The sequence below is a fragment of the Spermophilus citellus genome (genome assembly GCF_964194105.1).
Source record: "Spermophilus citellus genome assembly, chromosome: 5".
NCBI classification, from domain to species: Eukaryota; Metazoa; Chordata; class Mammalia; order Rodentia; family Sciuridae; genus Spermophilus; species Spermophilus citellus.
The window spans coordinates 164795988-164816908 of record NC_138186.1 but is presented as its reverse complement, the minus strand read 5'-3'; the positions used below and the strand labels follow the sequence as shown (position 1 = coordinate 164816908).

The window sequence follows — 20921 nt, the reverse complement described above, 5'->3', positions numbered from 1 at the left end:
GCCAACCGCTGACTCAAAGCTTTAGAGTTTGAGGCTGCTCAGCTTCTTGAGGAAGTGAGGAGTCAGGGACTGGGCTAGGTCCACCCAGAACCTAGAGGATTCTTGGCATCTGGCTAGCACGTGGACCACCCTGCCATTTTATTCCATTTAAAGGGAAGGGGACTCCCCATGGAGGACCTGGGAGAAAGCAGTGATGTCGTGGTTCTGGGGTCTGTCCCCTGTGCCCCTGCTCTTGCCTTGGACATTTAATCACCTGGTTTCCTGGCATCTCTCTCCCCTTCCGCAGAAACAGGCCAACTTGCCATTCTTCAGAGCAGGGGTTCTCCAAGTGAGGCCCCAACCTTGCAGGGATACTTCTTAGAAATGCAGTCTGGGGTCCCATCCCAAGCCTGCAGTCCCCCAGGGGATTCTGAGGCCCCTAAAGTCCAGGAGGACTGCTTCGAAGTACTGCTGAACACCTTCCGCAATGCCTGTTGCACGGGTCAGGAGGGCCAGGGATTGTGGATAGGAGGCCTGAGGCTGCTTCCTCCCATCACAGGGGGTTCTGGGGGCACCCAGCAGTCCTGCCTCACTCACCCCCACCTTCAGTATGTCCCATTTCTTACTGGCCTATGACCTTCACAACAGTGGTTTCCAGTTTCTGAAGAACCTCAGGGTTGCCCACACAGGCCTTCCAGTGAGTATCCTGGTGGCAAGATTCTGCATTTCCATCCTCTGGGCGTGGCTTAGTTCAGAGCCAACACAGCCACCAGGTTTTGAAACAAGGGGAAGAAGACAAGCACTGTTCTTAAAAATGGCAGGAAGAGAGTGACTGTGTGGCCCAGCAGCCTGCAGGATTTCCTTCCTCCTGACCCTTGGGCCCACCTGAGATTGGTCCTTCCTCTTGGTGACATCTTAACATGCCACAGTCTGGGACACCTCTTGACATGTTTTTTCTTCTTTTCTTATTTTTGGTGCAGTTGGGCATTGAACCCAGGGGTACTTAACTACTGAGCCACATCCCCAGCCTCCTTTTATTTATTTATTTTATTTTGAGGAACTTGTGATCCTCCTACCTCAGCCTCCTGAGTAGCTGGGATTATAGGCTTGTGCCACCACAACCAGGTCTAACAACAAATGTTTCTTTAAGTGTTTTATCATTTTCTCCAGAAAATTAGGAAGGAACTCCTCCCCTCAAACAATCCCCTTCATTCATCCTATTCTTTTATATTTCTAAGTAGGTTAAACTTGACACCAGTAAGAGCAAGTCAGAGTATATTCAATATATTTTCTTTTTTTTTTTCTTAAAGCTAATTAGTCTGGGTCTATAATGGCTCTTAAGAGGATTAGCCTTATGTTTACAATGACATCCTGCCAGTTCCTCTCCATTTTCCTATTACAACCTACTTTCTCTCTTCTTCTTGCTCTTTGCCAGTTAAATATTGTTTTTGCAAGAAGTCTGCTAAGCCTGCACTGCCTTGTGCCTCCTCTGGCCCTTGGATAACACATCGCTCTACAGGAGAGGCCTTCAGAGGCCACACCTCAGTATTTGAGGGGTCCTGGTATTTGGAGGGGTGAAGCTGGTAGAATTGGGGAGTCACAATGGGACCCCCTCTGAACACAGCGTGGGTTGCTGCCTATGCTGTGGGCAAAGTTGCAGCATCTCCAAGGCCACCCTCGATTCTGACATCACAGTAAGGTCATTGATCCCCAAGACCACACTCAGGTTTGAACGTTTCCTAGAAGGCCTCACAGAACTCAGAAAAGTCATTGGAATGGTTTTTATTGTAGTGAAAAGATCAAAATTAAAGTCACCAGAGTGAGGAGGTGTGTAGGGCGGGGTCTGGAGACACCAGCACAGAACTTCCTGTCTCTCCCAGCCACGAGGGTGGCAGTGCACAGGAAGTGCTGCTGACCAGGGAAGCTGGCCAGGCCTGAGCCCAGAGCTTTGACTGGATGTCAATCATGCAGGTATATTGAGCATCTGCTGACCTTAGTCCCTATTCCCTCCAGAGACTGAGCTGACACTCTGTGACCATAAACCACACTGCCAGCCTGGATTATGTGGCATGACCCCAGGCCCCAGGCCCCCATGTAAGCCAAGATACTCTTACCAGGCTGTTTTAGTCAGCTTTTTCACTGCTGTCACTAAAATACCTGACCAGAACAATTGTAGAGGAGGAAGAGTTTATTTGGGGACTCACGGTTTCCGAGGTCTCAGTCCATAGACAGCAGACTCCATTCCATGGGGCTCGAGGTGATCAGGAAATCACGGCAGGGGAGTGTGGCAGAGGGAAGCAGCTCACTTGATGATCCGAAATCAGAAAGAGAGAGACTCCATGCTCCAGATACAAATATATACCCAAAGCCAGGCCCCTAATGCCCCACTTGTCCAACCTGCCCCACCTGCCTTCGGTCACCACTCAGTTAGTCCCATCAGGGGATTAATTCACTAATGTTGGGTTAAGGCTGCCATAACCCAATCATTTCTTTTCTGAACTTTCTTGCCTTGTCTCACACATGAGCTTTTGGGGGACACCTCACATCCAAACCATAACACAGGAGAACATTCCAAGGGCTTCGACATTACCTTCCAGTAGCCTAGGGAAGAGGCCAGATCTGGCTTTGGGCAGGGCCCATCTTTTGCTGGACACAGGCTATTCAAAGTGTGGTGTGCACACCAGTGCCATCAATGAGCTCTTTGTTTCTGGTTCATGATGAGATACATACAGAAACCAACATTCCTTTTAGAAACTTCTGTAACAATTTAGTAGGGTGTTTTATGCCTATTGAATCTAATGATGAAGTATTGGGGCTTTTGCATTTTAAACTTCATTTTTCTATTATCCCTTTGAGTCATTATTTATAGAAGTATTCATGTGCAATACATAGGACAAAGTCAAAACTGTTTATTGTTGATAGTTAGAGGAGCCGTCACCTCTGTTCTGTGCAAACTCTGTCCTGACCAGTTGTGTGATCTTGGATGTGACAGTTCAGATTTCTTGTTGCCATGGTTTGGATCTTGAATGTCTTGTAAAGATGATGTGTTGAAGGCTTAGTCACCAGCCTGTGGCCTCACTGGGAGATGTGGAACTTTTAGGATGTAGGATCTAATGGAAGGAAGTTAGGTCATTGGGGTTTACCCTTGAAGGGGGTTTTGGGATGCTGGCCTCCTCCTCTTTCTTTTCGTTTCCAGGCTACTGAGAGGTTTGCAGATTTGCTTCACCACACACTCCCCACCATGATGTTCTGCTTCACCTAGGCCCAAGAGCAATGGGCCCAGCCAATCAAGGACTAAAGACTCCGAAACCATGAGTCAAAATAACCTTTCCACCTTATAAGTTGTTTAACTCAGGTATTTTGTCACAGTGATAGAAAACTGACAGCGATAGAAAACTTTCCAGTGTTCACTTTTATAAGATGAGGCAGGAATGGGCAGATGGGATCAGAATTTTTTCAAGCTTTCTTTTAGAGAATGGTAAGGAAAAAAATATATGCATACATAGATAGAGAGATGAAAGATTATGTATGTGTATGATACTGGGGATTGAACCCAGGACCTTGCACATAGTAGGCAAGTGCTCTGCCATTGAGCTATGTCCCCAGCCCTTTTTTAATTGTTATTTTGAGACAAGGTCTTACACAGTTGCCCAGGCTGCCCTTGAGCTTACAATTCTGTCTCAGCTTCTGGAGTAGCTGTGATTATAAGTGGGCACCTTGCCTGGCCAAAGAAATATGCTTATATCAGACCTAGTGCATTGCTACCCTTGTTACAGGGAAATCAATCTGGCATTTCCTATTCCAATCCCTGTATTCTTATCCATTCTATCTGAAAAGAATATGTGAATCTGGACCCCACTAAACCAATGTCATGGTACCAGGGACCAGGCGGCTGGCCTGGTGTGGGAAACACTGGAGGGTGTCTTGAAAGCGATTCTCGCCATTGGCAGGACCTTGAACAAGGTTCCTCCATGTCTGAACCTAGGGCCAGGGTGAGCCAAGAACCATAAACAAGACTCCAGCTGCTGGCTGCTGTTGAGTTCCACAGATTACTGACTTGCTCGTGACCGATGATGCTCTTTCTTATGAGAGGCCAGGCAGGGAACTTTCCCCTTCTGTTGCTTATAAAATTTTTCATGTGAGAGCTTCACTGCTCATCAGCATGTATCTGTGCCAATGACGTCGCAGGCGTGTGAGTCAGCAGAAACTACTGATGCTTACCTCTTCCCCGGTGTGTCCACGAGTGTGCTCAACTAGGGGTCAAAGTGCACTGTCACTGTTGCTTACTGCTGCAAATCAGCTCGGCATGCAGTCCATAGCGAATCCTTCCTGATGTCCCCTGGTCCTGGGTACACTCACTGGTGTTTATATAAGCGACTGAGCATGGGCTGTGGTTCCCCTGGTTACCATGGGTTACAAAAAAAGGGAGAACACTGTGCTCTTTAGAAAAGGAAATAAAAGGAAAAATGAAAAAGACCTGTTTCTCCCCTAGAAAAAGCCTGGTCCCTGCACTTCTCCAAGCAACTCGGTCTCCTTCAGGGTGCTGAAGAACGGCTGGCCGGGGAGTGCGTCTCAGCCCCAGATGCCACCTCCAGGGGACGTCAAGGAGGTGTTTAGCAGAAACAAATGCTGGCCCTCTTTTTTTTTGATAATGTAGAATTCAACGTTTGTTTAGTTTAGGCCCTGGGTCAACTCCCAGTACCACAGAACGACAGCAGCAGCAACAACACAAAAACTAAAAATGGATCAGCGCATCTTCTGGAAGCTGGACTTGGTTCTTGACAACATTTAGAACCCTGTCGGTCATGAGGAAGTGTGAACCACAGGGAGCCGACACACCCAGAGGTGACCAGGTTCCTTTCACAAGTCCCTAGCTGATGTCCTGTACAGTACAGGAGGGAAGGGGTGTCCTTGGAAGAAGGGGACAGGTAGGGAGATCTAAACCAGCGAGGCAGTGGTTACGAGCATCCTCAAGGAGCCCTTCAGGGTTGTCAGTTAGTTTCCTGCATGTTCTGGGGTTGGGTTTTCTTGCAGGAAGTTAAGTTTGACCTAAACCTAATGAGAACAGCTACACAAGACAAGGTGCATTATGTTTCTACTCAGGGAACAGCCTCAGTTGGCAGGGTGTCTGTGGCCTCAACACAGCTGATCTGTGGTTGTTATTTAAATGTCCTGTTGGGTATTTCCAGGAGAAAGAGGCTGGAACAATCCTTAGTGGCCTCTGAAACCATCTGTTTTCTAGAGCAGCTGCCAGGCTGACCTAACAAATTAATTAAATTTCAATCGTCAGGCTAGATCGAAACCAGAAAACACAGATGCCACAAACAGAAATGTTTGCTGACCACATGTTTCAAAACAGGACCTAAAGAACCACTCTGCTGCCATCTTCCTTTCCAGAGACGTTGATGGGGTCCAGGAAACTCTCCGGAAGGCTTCATGAAGTAACCGATATATTTTTCAACACGATGCTCAGTGTCAGGAAGCCGTGCTCAAAGCACAGTGCATGATTTGGTTCAGGATATCAACGATAAATAGATAAATCAATCTTCAGTCCCCAAGGAGTTGTTCATGTTTGTCCCAATTAAATCTAGCTGCTGAGTTATCTAGAATTTGTGCCAGGAAATTGTCTCAGCTGGACTTCCTGGAGGCTCTCACAAAAAAGGAAAAGTTCATTTTTCAAGAGCAAGTAAGTTTATTTCCATGGGAAAATACACCGTAAAGGAGATTTTACCTATTTTGAAATCTCAAGAATTAGAAAAATTTGCCAGGTGCTGTGGCACCTGCTTGTAATCCTTGCAGCTTGGGAGGTTGAGGAAGGAGGATCACAAGTTGAAGACCAGCCTCAGCAACTTCGTGAGGCCTTAAGCAACTTATTAAGATCCTGTCTCAAAATGAAAACTAAAAAGAGCTGGGGATTTGGCTCGGTGGTTAAATGCCCCTGGGTTTAGTCTCCAGTACCAAAACAAACAAACAAAAAGAATTGGAAAAATTTAAAGATTTTTTTTTCAGGCTTTGTTTGTTTCCAGTAGAGATTTTCAAGAAATCTGAGGAGCTCTTTCTTTCTTTAGATTTACTTTATTTGGCAGTGAGGGAGAAAGACCAGCCTCTGGGAGTTCCATTCACCTTGGGGAGTGGGGGCTGGAGTCCGAGGGTCTTAGACCCACACTCAGGGCTCAGAACTGAAAGTAATGTAGGAGCTCAGCAATCTCAGAGTCGTAGGCCTCTCAATATTATTTCAGGTCCAGCATGGACTACTTGTGGATTGGCCCAGAGTCCCAACAGCATTCATGATTTTTATTTCCATGGGAAAATATTCCAAACTTTAAATCAATTTATGGAATATAATCTGTTGGTAAACTGACACATAGCTTTAATGACTATATGTGGTCTGTACTAATATGTAGGATACGTATGACAGTCTATGGTATAAGTGCACGCGGTTATTCACGACTATTCCTGTGTTGTGGGCTCAGCAAGTGTTTGTTAATGGAACTGGATAATGGATTTTTACTTAGAAAGAAATTTATGCAATTCTCAAATAATCCAAGTATTCCTACTATGGATCACAGATTACATTTCTTGAAATTCGGTCATTTCTGTCTTTTTTATTGGAATTACATGAAATAACTGACTTAAGACCCCAATTTTGTCACGAGTCAGAATTCTGGTCTTGCCACAGGAGCCACCTCAGCAGGACTTGCAGGGCTGAGCCCCTCTCATCAGCTCTGAGGAGCATCTGCTCCCTATCCAAGCTGAGGGAAGGTGGCTTTTCTCTGAGGCCCTTAGGTCTCAGAATGAGGTCCTTCCCCAGTTCTTGAAGTGTCGTCATTGTTGTCCTATCACCAGTCACCTCCGCCCCATCCTCAGCTTTGTTAGATGTCTCTGGCAGCTGCCCCAGAATCCCGCACTGTCACAGCCAGGCACGGACAACTCAGGGCTCTAGCGGTGCTCCCAGGCTTTCCTTGGAGTGCCGTGGAGCAAAAGGGAAACTTCAGCAGTTCAGGAGCTGACAGGCTGTGGCTTTGCACACTGACCCACAGAGTCCTGCACAGTGACATTGAACCACAGGGGTCTGCGGTGGTTAACGGGTGCCTACAGACCACCGCAGTAGCACAAGAGCAGCAGAAGCAGGAAACAAAGCAAGGGAACAGAACGACCCCCTTCAGGCTTAGTGCAGTAAGTCCCCGGGCTGTTGAGGAGCTTGTGTCTATAATGCACCCTCCAATAGAAATGCACCGACTCCCTTGCCTTTATGTACCCCAGACTTGCTTATGTATACAAGTAAAGGCTCCGCTATGCTCAGGACTCAGACTTTGTGAATTATCCCTCTGGGACATGGCACCACTAATAAAGTGTTGCTTCCAGATCTTGGTGTCTTGACCCTGGTTTCCAGTTATAGGAGACAGCGTGAGGATTGAGTATTTAGGAATTCAGAGGAAAGGGAGTACCTCAGGCTAAGGAGAAGGTTGAGATGTCAGTTCTTGATTGTTTTTTTGTGTTGCTGGGGATGGAACTCAGGGCCTTGTGCATGCGAGGCAAGCTCTCTACCATCTGAGCTCCATCCCCAGGCCAGGTGTCTGTTCTTGAAAGACAGGAAGGACTTAGAGAAGAGGGTGAGGCAGGGGGAGGATGGAAGCACACCGTGTGCCAGCCAGAGAGTGGGCTGGTCAGCAGAGAGAGAAGCCCAGCGAGAGAGGAAGAGAAGGCGGGAGGCACCACGGGGCCAGGTGATGCCGGCATGAGACACTGCTCCCAGCTGCAAACGGGAAGCAAAAGCCTCTGCCAGTCCTACTCCTGGGATCTGACCCGGCCAAAAAATGGCTGGGGGACGTTATTGCCTGAGTCCTGCGGGATGGACAGGCCTGGGGAAACCGAGAGGAGGAAAGCTATCCGCAGCCCTCCAGCATCTGGGTAAGAGGGTGAAGGTGACATAAAGGGAAGGGAGGACAGGTGTGATGGGTGATGCAAAGGGAGGATGGAGAGCACCTGGAGCCTGAGTAGGTGTGCAGAAGAAGGAAGCGTTGAGACACTCTGGGGTCGTCAGCCCAGAACTCTTCTCAGAAAGCATCAACTGCAATAAGGACATTTGGGGTTTGGGCTACTGAGAGGACATCTGAGCCAAGCCAGTGATAACATGCTGGCCCCAGAGTACTCTTGCTTTTTTTTTTTTTTCTTAGTATTGGGGGTTGAACCCAGAGGCGCTCTACCAGGGAGCTACATCCCCAGCCCTTTTTATCTTTATCTGGAGACAGGATCTTGCCAAGTTGCTGAGGCTGGCCTTGAACTTGGGATCCTCCTGCCTCAGTCTCCTGATTCACCAGGATTTCAGTGAATTCCTACTTGCTAAAGTAGGCTTGGCCCTGTCTCCTCAAGCCCCTGTTTCCTCCATGACCCCAGGACCCTGACCTCTCACTCTCCATGACCCCTGCACCCAGCTCCTTCTCAATCTAGGACTCAGGAGTTCTTTCTAAAAGAGGGAGGGAAAAGTTGGCAGGTGAAGACAGCAGTTTTTGGAAGAGAGGAGAATGGGCGACATCAAGTTAGAGTGTCTCATTTTTTTTCAATAAAGAAGGAGGTGAAGTCATCTATTGTTTCACCTAGTGGACACTCATTTCTCTCTTCCTCCTCCCTGACAGAACCCAGTATCATCGGGGCAGCAATGTGTCTAGTTAAAACATCATATTTCTCAGGATCTGGTTTGGCCGGAAGTGGTCATGTGACTTGACATCTATTGTGGAAAAATCACAAGATGGATGGGAATGTTTCTCAAAGGGAGTAGTCTCATTTGTTCTTTCCTCATTCTCCTCTTTCTTTCCTAGATGGCTTTGATGGTTGGGGCTGTAGCAGCTATTTTGTGATTGATGAGTGACATTGTAGAGCCATCATTAACCCTGGATTGACTGCATCTGCACTCATTTCGCTTGACAGAAAGGACAGCTGTTTTTCTAAGTCATCATTATTTGGGAATTGTGTTACCCGTAGCCAAATACAACTCCTAGCTCATTTTGTTGGGAGTTCGTGTATGCATGTATTTGTGTGTGTGTGAGCATGCAAATGTATTAGGTGTTTGAATTTTTAAGTTGCTCTAAAGTTGCTTATGAATTGAAAAATCTGAGAACCACCGTAGGAAATCAGTCTGAATATGATTGATTGGAACACCCACACTCTTCTTGGATGGGCATCTATAGAGCGCACCTTCTTTCAGTGCAAGGTGATTCTGTTCCTCCCTGCTCCTTCTTGTCTTGAGCAGCATGTCTCATACAGACTGAGGTTTACATTTCATGTCGTTAACAGTTTTCATTGAAGGAGAAAAATGCTTTCCCAGTCCATTCCAGGTTTAGGATCAGTTCCGCAAACACTGATGAAATGTGAAAGGCACTTGATACATTTCTCTGAAAACATGAAATGTTATATTTTATGTGTTCACCATTGTTCAGATTCAGGGTTTTGAATCCACTTAGAATTTAAAATGTTTGCCTTCCTTCCTTCCTTTTTTTTTTCATGTCAAAATGTTTGATTCTTATAAAATGCCAATCTAGAATGCTCTGGCAAAAGGTTAGCAAGGCTTCAACTTTTTTTTTTTCTTGCTGTAGGCTAAAACCATCTCCATTCTTATGGAACCCAAACCATGCCTCCTTTCCTATTCCATGTGACCTCTTGGTTCAACCTCAAATCTTGAGATATTTGGGTCAGTTAAGAGAGAATGGTCCTCTCATATCTTCATTATAAAAAAACTGAGTTTCCTTTCAAAATTCAACAATTGATGGAAAAAAAAATACCTTGCAGTAGCACCAGCTATTCATCTGTCTTCCAGTTCATTCTGGGTATAATTCCTGGGGCTTATGAGATCGAAAGATAATTCCAGTCAAAGCCATTTATCTAGTTTTGTGGCAGCTGAAAACACAGATGCTTTGGAAACAATCTAATCTTCCATCTCCCAATTATTTTTAATGGCTGGATGAATGGACTAAACAGTTATATTTGAAAATCCACCTTGGCGGTACTATCGGGATCATATACAATGGGCAATAGACAGAGGATTTACTGCTTTACAAAACTATTAGTATCTTTGACATTTATTTGAAAGAAAATGACACTTCAGCTCATTTATTATTTCAATGATAGCTTATTCTGAGAGAGAGAGAGAGAGAGAGAGAGAGAGAGAGAGAGAGAGAGAGAGAGGGAGAGAGATGGATGGATAGGGGAAGATATTTTAAGGGAACAGCTGAGAGGCAATTTTTTAATGAGGGAACATGGAAAAGAGTATACAGTGCCATGCACAGACCTCCAGAAGAGGTGGAGGAGACCAGGAGGAATAACAATTCATTTGAGACTCTCTTTTGGAAAAGAATACACTAGAGTTCCACAACTCATATGCATTTAATAAAATATGTAAACATCAATTTGATCAGGCTCAGCTTCAGATCAGTTATAAGGCATTAATTAGAAAAGAAAATATATTTAACATTTGCTCCTCATTCTCTTCTTACCTGGTCTTGCACTGAGTGGGCTAAGCAATGTGCTCTTTGCAGTGGGCGGAAGACAACTCCCTTTGGAGAGATCCACGGGACAGCCAGCATTCTCCTGCCACCTCCCAACAAACTCCAAACCCTGGTGCCAAGGCTGAGAAGCAGGTGGCTCCTGGCTTGAAGAGGATGGGCATGAGCTCAGCTCTGAACAGGAGTGTGTGCTGGGGCAGGGGCAGGAGGCTTGAGACCTTCAGGGAGCAGCCCTTAAGGGCTGACCCACCCAGGTCTCTGTGGTTCACAGAAAGGAGTTTGCCCTGGTTCTGAAGCCCAGCCAGCAACCCTGGAGAAGCCCATGTAGTCATGGGAAGGGGGATCTGAAGACCCTTCCCTGAGTTACTGTGGACCAGAACAGCTCTCTGGCATTTTGCTGGCTCAGGGTGGGGGTATGCATCATCTCACAGGCTGAACAATCACATGTGGAGTCTGGGATGAGCATTTTTCAAGAGAGAGCTGCCCAAAGGCTGGGCTGACTACTGCAGGCAGAGTGACAGGTCAGCATGCCCTCTCAGCTGCAGGCTGACTGCCATCCTCATCTCCATCCAGTCTAGAGGCCAGGGTGCTCATGCTGAATTCAGCCTTTGACTGTCTGGGAGTTCTGTTGTCCCCAGAGCATTCCTGGGAGAATGAAAGCAGATGAAATTTTAAACAACAGAATGAGTGTGTGTGTGTGTGTGTGTGTGTGTGTGTGTGTGTGTGGTGTGTGTAGTGTGTATATGTGTGTGTATGTGTGTGTCTGATAATGGTCCAAGCCTTAATAGCATGGTAAAATATTTATCTTACTTTTTTCTAGCTAATATGCAATCAATCGCTAACTCATTGGAAGCATTTAGAAATATCAAGGTCTACTTAGCCACTTTGGGGGCTCACTCAACAGATATATATCAGTTAATGGGAAATGCAAAAGCCTGACCTCACCAGGCCAGTTACCCTCCAGACCATCTCTTCTGCCCCACAAGGGAGGGAGACTCTGGGAGCATAACTGCTTCTTCTTCAAAAACCACAGAGGAAAGGGCTATGGACATCTTTGTGCTTTGGGTTTTTGAGATGTTAATTGCAAATTAATCAAGTTAATCTCTTTCTTGACCCTGAATAACTTTGATTCATTTCACCAAGATTCTCAAACCCTTTTGATAAAAGATGCCAAATGCATTCAGGGGATAGGATTGGGGTTGATATGGGGTGGGATGATTGATAATAAATACAGTTGTCTCTCAGTGTCCTCAGAGAATTGGTTTCAGGGCCACCTTGGATGAAAAATTCTTGGAGGCTCAAGTCCCTTACATAACAAGGCAGAGTATTGGTACCTAACCTGGCACATTCTCCAGGATACTTCAAAGTGTCTCTAGATTACTTACAATACCAAATACATAGTGTCAGTGCTGTGCAGTGGTGTGATGTTTAGGGAACAATGCTGAGGGAAAATGTCTCCGTGGTCAAGTAGAATTTTTTTTTTCCAAATATTTTCAATCCGTGTGGTTGAATCCACAGATGTAGAACCAGAGGATTCAGAGGGCTGGCGGATTCAGGTAACCAGTCATCATGTGGTCCTCACTTCTTGGATTTTTTCATAACAAGAGGAGGAGAGCTGGTCATGGGAAATGAGCAACCTCTGGGTTAGAGACTGTCCGGGATGAAAGGGCTCTCAAGACAACTGTCTTTGTCTTCCAGAGGCAGAGACTGGGAAGGGAACCGCACATTCCTGATCCCAGAAAGAAGGCTGAGCTGGCCCTTCTCATCAGGGCCAGTTCTCTCCTGGGGTCTCCAGGCAGCAGGTAGGAGGAGGCCAGAGGAAGAGAGTGTCCAGAATGCTCACAATGCTCAGAGAACCTTCAAGGAACATGGGGTGTGAGTATGTGTTTTGTAAGGAGGGCCGTGGCCTAAATCCCCAGTGGGTACAAGCAGTCAGGTAGTCTAGGAAGTAAAAAAAAAAAAATGGCCACACATAATTTACCTTTCCATTTTCTATACTTGCATTCAGTATGAAAAATAAAGATGGCTCAAAGATATCATGAAGCAAAAATCTGCAGGATTTTCAACACAATTGATTTTTGACTCAAATAGAATTGGTTTTATCCCAAGTAATATTTAAAATTGTGCTTTTCTTTTTTCTACTTCCCTTTTATTTTCTATAAAATGGCAATTCTTTCTAGGAGAAATAGCCTTTTCTTACCAATGCACATCATTTGTGGTTACTTGTATTAATAAACGATGTACTTGCTTTCATTTGGTTGTAAATAGCATGAATATGATTTTGAACTTGAGTGGATTTGGCTGTTGGAGAGAAGCCAGGCGAGAAGTTGCTGAGTTCCCTGAGGCTGCCTCCAAAGTGACTTCCTCCCAGTACAAAGCCAGTTCCCTTAGCTGATAAATGAAAATGAAGTAGTAATTTCCTTAATTCCATTTGAACTAGTGTGTAGCTTAGAATATGATCTCTGAGATCTCAGCCTAAACTTGGAGCCAGTTTCTCCTCCTCATTTTTTTTGGATACCTTTACCAGGACCTCAAGTGGCGCTTGTGAGATTTGGTGACAATGAACACAACATGGAACCAGGAAGATGGTCAGGTAACACCCCTGTTCCCTGAGCATCCCCTCCCTCTACCTGTGGCAGATCATCTGCTGCATGGCAATCTAATCGCAGAGCAAATTCCCTCAACATTGTGTCAAACAGCAATGATTCAAGGTTGGGGGTGGTATGGACAGGATGTCCCTTAACTAAGAAATCATTCAATCACCATCTGATACCCCACAACCCACAGCTCTGAGTTTTGGTTGTTTTTAAATCATTCCATGCTAGGGGCACTTAAAAAAAAGTACACACTCTCTGCAGGTCCTTTGGATGGTTTTGTTCTCACATAAGCTGTTAAGGACGACTGTAGGCAGATCCAAAATAACAGAGGATGTCATTTTATTGGCTGTCCACGGGGAGTTCATCATACAAGGAGGTGAAGACTGCAGGGGGCAGCGCAAGGCAACACCCCATCGGACCCCTAGACAGAAGGTTAAATGGCACTGGATAGGATAAACCCCCAGCAGCCCTCCGCAGCCCAGACGCTCCCGATCCACACAGAACCAAGTGGACTAATCAGCCACCAATAGCCTTGTCCATTGGGCTGCATCCGTTGGGCCATCTGCCAACAAAACAGCACTTGAAAATTCACAAAAATAAAAAAAGGAAGAAGGAAAGAGAGTAGCATTTCCTTCGGAATACCAACACCACTGGAATGCAGACGGTAGCTGGCATGCAAATCCACACCCGGTCTGTTTTCTGCCTTTAGAACTTTTGTAGTTTTTAAATTAACAAATGGGACGGCGTGTCTATTTCAGATATTAGTAGCATAACACTTAAGTGCGATTTCAGTCTGGCCACGTGTCAGAAACCTTCCGTGTGTCTGTCCCGAGCAGCAGACAGGGCAGCGCCTTTTCTTCCCTGGCTAGATCCCACCCCGAGGGTCCTCCCTCCCCAGGCCCAACCTGCAGGTTCCGAATGCCCGAAAACAGCCACTTCTCTATATTCATTATTGTCAGAGCGCTCAGGGTGGGGAAGAAAATTCAGATAAAACCAAGCTCCGAGTTTCTGGAGCCTGCGGGCCCTCTGCCATGAGACGGGGCTCCCCTGGCTTTCTAAGCGGGTCTCTGCACCCCAGGCCTGGGACTGTCATCTCCACGCTGCGGGGTGCATCCCTCTGCTGGCTCCCACCGCCTGTGGAGGAGCCCTGCGGTCGGTCCTGGGGTCGGCCACAGGGGTCACACGGAGCTGAGCTTCACCAGGCCCCGCACGGAGTCTTCGTGCAGAGAGTCCTGGCTGGCCAGGCTCAGCACGTGCATGGTGCGGCTGTGCGCCAGCGGGCTGCCGGCCCCCAGCATCCGCGGGGGCGAGGGCGCCTCTTCGGGGGTCAGGAACTGGTGGCCCCCGTGCTCGTCCTTCAGGGGCATAATGTCCGAGAGCGCGGCCTCGGCGGCGAGGTTGGGCATGGAGGAGGGCGGTGTGGGCTGGCCCAGCGTCAGGCTGGTGCATGGCGTGCCCAGGCCGGGCTTCCCCGGCAGGTGCATCTCGTCGCTGGTGAGGCTGGGCTCGCTCTGCAGCAGGGGAGTGGCTGCGGCCTGCAAAACGAATTTGGTGCTCTGAATGCACTGGTCTTGATCGCACTGGAGCGCAGCAGGAGCCAGCAGAGAGAAGGCGGAGATAAATGGGGGAAGGGAGAGCAGGGCGGGGAGGGAGGGTGTAAGAAGAGAAAAAACGGTTAGCGACACCTCGGGTGGGTGCAGGGAGCGTGCACAGTAGCCCAGGTGCATCTGGAGATCCCCGCCCCCGCCCCCGTGGTAAGGACCAACATCTGGACGGAATAAACTGCTCAATGGAAGAGTCACCCCAGGTGCCCCCCCCCCCAGGGGTGGAGGTCCAGGAAGTAACATGCAGTCACAGGCTGTGATGCCCAGGGCCTCTGTCCCCAACTTAAGGATGTGATTTTAAAACAACCCCATGGACTAGGCTTTTTACCACCTCAAGCAGTCTGAGGCAGCTGCTTTTTACCAACTGAAAATCATTTTTTCTTTTTAAAAAAACCGTATTGTTCTAAAAATACACCCACGTTCACAGTATTGTTCATAATAGGTCAAGAGGCAAAAGCAATCCGGCATGGATTGATGGCTGAGCGCCTACACAAAACATGGTCTATTTGCACAAAAGAATATTCTTAGTTCTTAACAAGGAAGGGGATTCTTACACATTACAACAGGGACGAAGCTGGAGGGTGGCACTCTATGTAAAATGAACCAGACACAAAGACAATTGATTCCACCAACACCGGTACCTGGAGCAGTCAGGTCCACAGTGAGAAGGCAAGACAGAGTGGCTGGGGGAGGGGGCTGGGAGGGGCTTGTTTAATGGGGACAGAGTTTCAGTTTGTAAAGATGAAAAGTTCTGGACATGGAGGGTGGTGATGGCTGCAGAGCAATATGATAGTGACCGGATCCTGCTGAGCTGTACTTAAAAACGGCTCTGTCTATTTGACCAAAAGAAGAATAGAATGATACAAGGGTCACAGAAGCCCTGGGGTTTGAATCAGACTGTTCTGCAAAGGCCTAGAATTCCTGCTGGGTTTTCATCAGCCTCAGGAACCATGAAGGGGTCTCCTGGGGCATGATGATGCCAATATTTGAGAAGACAGCTCCCTTTCTTCCAAGGGTTCTGAAGTCACATCACATCACGTCCTTTGTTCCACTTTAATCACTGGCAAAGAAAACAGCATAAATCCCGGGTTGCTCAGCAAACTCTCTTCTTGACCTATAACACGCTTGAGCTAGAATCCACTTCCCAGAATTTGGAAATCCTAAACTTGACCCTCTGTGGTTCATTGTTAGTGAAATTTGGAAGCAGCTTTTTTTTACAGCAGGAAGAGTGGGTGTGGGTATTAGGTGAGCACCCTGTGACTGTTCCAGTGATTAGCTGGATGCCCTGCTCTGTTTCTTTAAGTTCTCCTAACAATCATGTTTCTGCTCTTTATGTGCTGGATGGGGACCAAGGCTTAGGTGGGTTGGGCCTGAGCTTGAGACCTCAAAGATGAAAGCAAAGGATAGATCCAGCATTGGAAGCTTGAATCCTTCGACTGCAAACCATCCAGACTTGTGATATACAGTAGATACTTAATTACATGTCACTTGGCTTATTACCTCTTGTTCCTTTTCAGAACTGGAGTGTTCTAAAGAACCAGGTAGTAATATCCTGGTGGCTGAGGTGCTACCACCTCTGCCTGCCAGGGTGCACCCAGAACTGCCACTCACCTTGACCCATAGCCCAGCAGCAATACAAAATGTGTGCACAGAGGAGCCTTAAGGGGGACAGAGTTCACCTGAACTTGCAAATCCTCAGGTATTCATTTCATTTGCTGCAGAATATGCCCATCAGCCATGTATGGCTTTCTTTTTGAAGTCACAAGTGTAGGTTGCCTCCCATCCTGGCCCTGAGCCTACTTAAAAAGGCTGGGGAGCTGCAGACTCTCAGAAATTGGAACATTTTAGAAGTTCAAAACCCGTGGTTTCTAGGCAAGAGGAACAGGAAATTCTTGAGGAGGGAAATCCAGTCTGAAGGCAAGATTTGCTTTTCTCTCATGCTTCCTCCTGGCCAGTGGGACCCCAACAAAACAGAGATTTGGGGAAGGGCCTGGGAGGGTGGGAAGGGGCTGGGGAATGGGGACTATTCAGAGGAGATGACAAGGCCGTTGAAAGTACTTGACATGGGCTGACTGTCAAACATGGTGATCCTTTCCCGTAGGCCAGTGTTGGCTTTTCCTAGTGTCAGGTGGGCAGCTGAGGAGCTTTCTTTGCTCTTACAGGGACTCTGGACCCAGGTGTTGACTCTTGGTGACGGCTGTCTGCCTGTGGACAGTGGTGGTCAGCAGGCTGGCTCCAGCTCTGTTCAGGGCATGGGCTTGGTCTTGACAGTGGAAGGCCTAGTTTAACTTTGGTCTTGACAGGTTAAACAGTTGTCCTTTAGACTCAGTGCTAGCATCCAGCAGCTGCGCTTTGCAAAGACCAGTTCAGGAATATTCCCTGTGGTAGAGACGGAGCAAGGCTCCTGCTTCCTGTTGGGCAGCTCCGATTTGCAGGTGGCCCTGCATATGAAACCAGGGAGGAGATGGGACAGGGGCCTCCAGTGCACAATCCAAGGCCCCTCCTGGATGACTGTGTCTTTCTCCGTGTCAACCTTCCCCTCTCAGCCCTCACTCATCCTGTGCTTTCTGTTCACATCCCCCTCCCCAGGCCCAAGGAAATTCCAAATTAGATTTGCTCCGCTCTTTCGACCTTTTTATTGAAAACCAATTGGCAAATTCTGTTTTAGGGATCAGCCCAAGTACTTTGTGACTAGAGATGGAAGGGGTTTTCAAAGCCATGTGGCAGGGGCACAAGGGAGGCCACCTCTTTCTCTCTGCCTCGTTCTCTGTCCCTGTCTCTCTCCCCCTCTGTTCCTCCCTCTCTTGTCCCCCCCCCCACACATATTTTAGTTGTAGAAGGACATAATACTTTTATTTTACTTATTTTTATGTGGTGCTGAGGATGGAACCCAGGGCCTCACACATGCGAGGCGAGCGCTCTGCCACTGAGCCACAACCCCAGCCCTCTCTTGTCCATTTTCCTACTTTGTGGCCCCCCATCAATTGCCCTTTCCTGTCTCCCTGACCCTTTTCTCCAGTTCAAGCCTGATAACAGAGTTCATGGACACCCACCAGAACCTTCTGGTAATAATGTGGCTGCTGACAGTGGGCAGTGAAGGTCACAGGAAACGTTAATGTTGAGTCTGAGGCACCTTCTCAGACTTTCAGCCATGATCATCACTTGCTGACTTAAATAGCACAGACCAAGAGGTGCAGTCACTATTTAGCTAAGGAAGTGGAAGCTCCAGGGCATCTTGCTGACTTAGCCCCTTCCCAGGCCTTGATCTGGCATACCTGTTTCCTTTTCTTAACACCCATGGCTTGACGCAGGCCTCTTGAGACTGGGATCCACTCTTGGGCACACCCAGTACTTTACCTTGGTCAGGCCACTTGCTGAGAACCCTTCAAGTCAAATCCTATGTCAGCCTCTGTGGCCCGGAACCCTGTTGAAACTGCTCTCCTGTCTCTTATGTGTAAGGTTGGAGGACACTGATGGAAGGACGGGAAAAAATAGTTAGGAAAGAAAAAGTTGAGCCTAAACCATTGAACTAAAAAAAAAAAAAAAAAACAAAAAAAACCAAAACTACTCCAAATCATTCAGAAATCTTTTCCAAATCAGTATTGTAACTCAGAGTTCTCTGACTTTCAGCACCTGTTCTACATAGATTTGTTGAGATGCCTTAAAGGTGACTCTCTCCAAGTAAAGCTTGACAGTGCAAGGCCTAGTTTAACCTTGGTCTTGACAGGTTAAAAAGTTGTCCTTGAGACACAGTGCTGGAGGGACTACTTTCATATGTCTAGCTAATCTGATCTTCACTATCCTCAGTTTGCCTGGTCCCAGTGGGTGCAGGTCCTGGGACTACAAACCCAAGGGTCTAAATCCTTCTGAATCCTATGACCTGGAAGATAGCCTGCTACATTCAGACAGACTTCCCTTGGGAAGAGCATCCCCATTTGGGGGCAAGCATAGATCAGGCTCTGTTTGCAGTGTATGGCCCATATAGACCTGCTGTTGGCTCATAATAGTGGAGACCGTGGGATTTTATCAGATTCCAACCAAAGTGAGCAATGACACCATCCATTGGAATTATAATTCTCATAATATTAATTTTGCCAGTTTTGAACATCGCCTCCTTAGAAAAATACTAAGGATATATGATATTTTAAAAAATCAGTGCTTCTTCATATTTTGTACTGTGCCAAAGTTCCAAGAACAATGAGTTGATAAGCCTTCATGGTCAAAATTCTATGTGGTTTTTAAAAAACCTCATAGAGAAAAATAGTATCTTCTGGGTTACTATGGAAATGACCCTCCTTTTTTTAAATTTAAAATCCTTCATTCTAATTCTTCTGTACCTGTTTATTGGTTTTTCTACTTAACTTTCTCTCTGTGCTTACCCATTCTCTTTCCCCCTCATCAATTTCTCTCCTATTTTTTTCCCCTGGCTTCTCATCTGAGGACTCTTTCACCTTCCACCAGTAGAGGGAGACATCCCCGCTTGCTTTTTTTTTTTCTCTTAAAATTTGGTGGCTATGACTATTCCAGCTAACGCCAAGAAGCTATAGTATTTATCTCAGCAGTTACATAATCTTGAAGAAAAACATTTAAGCACCCAGATTCTTGCCAAGAACAATCCATCTACTAGGAACAGCGAATTGAGAAACAATCCTTTAAAGATTTGTATTTATGGACTATGAGGTTGAATCATATGGAATTGCCATCTTTTTTTTTTTTTTAGGTCAAAAATCAATCAAATGGTGAATAGGAACAGGATAGAATCTTGCTCTCTAGTAGGAATGTCTGTGAAAAGTCCTTTCTGTGGACAGTGTGAGGATCTATGCTATACTGTAGGAGCACTGTGGTAAGTCCCCCTGAGGGCCGATTACTGCCCCATGGAGCTTCAGCATTTAACAGGCAAAGAAGCTTATGGTTTGTGACATTTGGATGCCACACACATTACTGCTCAATGATACAAATTTAAATGCCAAAAAGACCATTTCCTTTTTGTTTCTTTAGATTTTCAAATAAAATTGCCCCTCTTGGAATACATTTGATCTTATTTATCCTGGCTGACTTCTTGGTTGAAGTAAACCTAGTGTGCACATTAAATGCTACTAAAAACAAAGCTAGGAATTTTCTAGGTGATCTGTATACAATTTAATAATGAATGAAATTAATTCTTTCTTTTGCTCCAATTCTGTCAAAAGTATTACAGCTAGGCATGGTTTGTCTTTGTTGGGCTGTGAAGCCCTGTCCTAGAGTCTTAAAAAGCTCTCTTATAGATGCTAGAAGGCATAAACTTTTGAAGTTCACCTAAAATACAGATACTGGTTAGGAGGAGAGCTTTTTTTTTATTATTTTACTCAATATTATTATTAAGTTTGTTGAAGTAATTTTTTTTTTACTGTATTTGACTTTTAAGATTACACAATTCTTATTTAATAATGATACATCTGCTGGGTTATTCTTGTTTTGATATTGGATAAAGAGTGAGTTAGTCAGTTTTCCATTACTGTGATGTAATATCTGAGATAATCAAGTTAAAAGGAGGGAAGGTTTATTCTGGCTCAGTCACTTGACTCTGTTGCTTTGGACTGTTGTGGCACAATATGTCATGATGAAAGTGCACAATAGAGGAGGATTGCTCACCTCATGGCAACCAGAATGCACACAGAGAGAAAGGGGCTGGGGTCCCAACATTCCCGTCAGGGTCATTCCCCCAATGACCTAACAGTAGCCTCCACCTCTTATTAAAGGTTCCACTATTAATACTGCCAGTATGGGACCAAGTCTTCCACACTTGGGCCTTTGGGGAACTTTTCAGGTCCAGGCTTTAGTAAGGGGGATGTAAAATATTAGGTTCAGTAAATATAGTAAGTTTTTTTTTTAAGTTCCAACAACTATACACTTTGTTACTCTTTGAAGCTATATGTGTCAGATATCAACATAAACTATGACTCTAATGGTATCTAGAATTTGAATTATTTGGCAATTAAATAAAATAAAAATGCTAAAACCTGTGCCATAACTGGATGTCACGGATACTCACACATACCTTGTCATAGAAAGAACTTCCATGTTGGGTCATAATAAAAACCTGAAAATATGATCCTTAGTACTAGGGTTATTTGCCCACTATCCCAGCTCAGCTCCTCAGAATTTCATGAGTTGGATGGCAGAGGCCACATCTGCAGTCACACATGCCAACATGATGCTTTAAGTGTGACTTCATGCCTCTATCATTTTCTTCCTTGAGAATC

The 20921-nt window shown here is 46.0% G+C and overlaps 1 protein-coding gene across 6 annotated transcripts in view; it reads right to left on the bottom strand.

The window, feature by feature from the left end:
* Positions 1-13380: 13380 nt before the first annotated feature.
* Positions 13381-20921, bottom strand: part of ZDHHC14 (zDHHC palmitoyltransferase 14) — a 262933-nt gene continuing 255392 nt past the window's right edge. For 3 of the 6 annotated variants that reach the window (XM_081296614.1, XM_081296616.1, XM_081296615.1), the window contains one exon: positions 13381-14655. In XM_081296614.1, coding sequence (XP_081152740.1) covers positions 14254-14655 — 402 coding nt within the window. In that variant the 3' untranslated portion in view covers positions 13381-14253. The remainder of the gene's footprint in view (positions 14656-20921) is intronic. The other 3 variants (XM_081296611.1, XM_081296613.1, XM_081296612.1) reach the window with 2 other exon arrangements.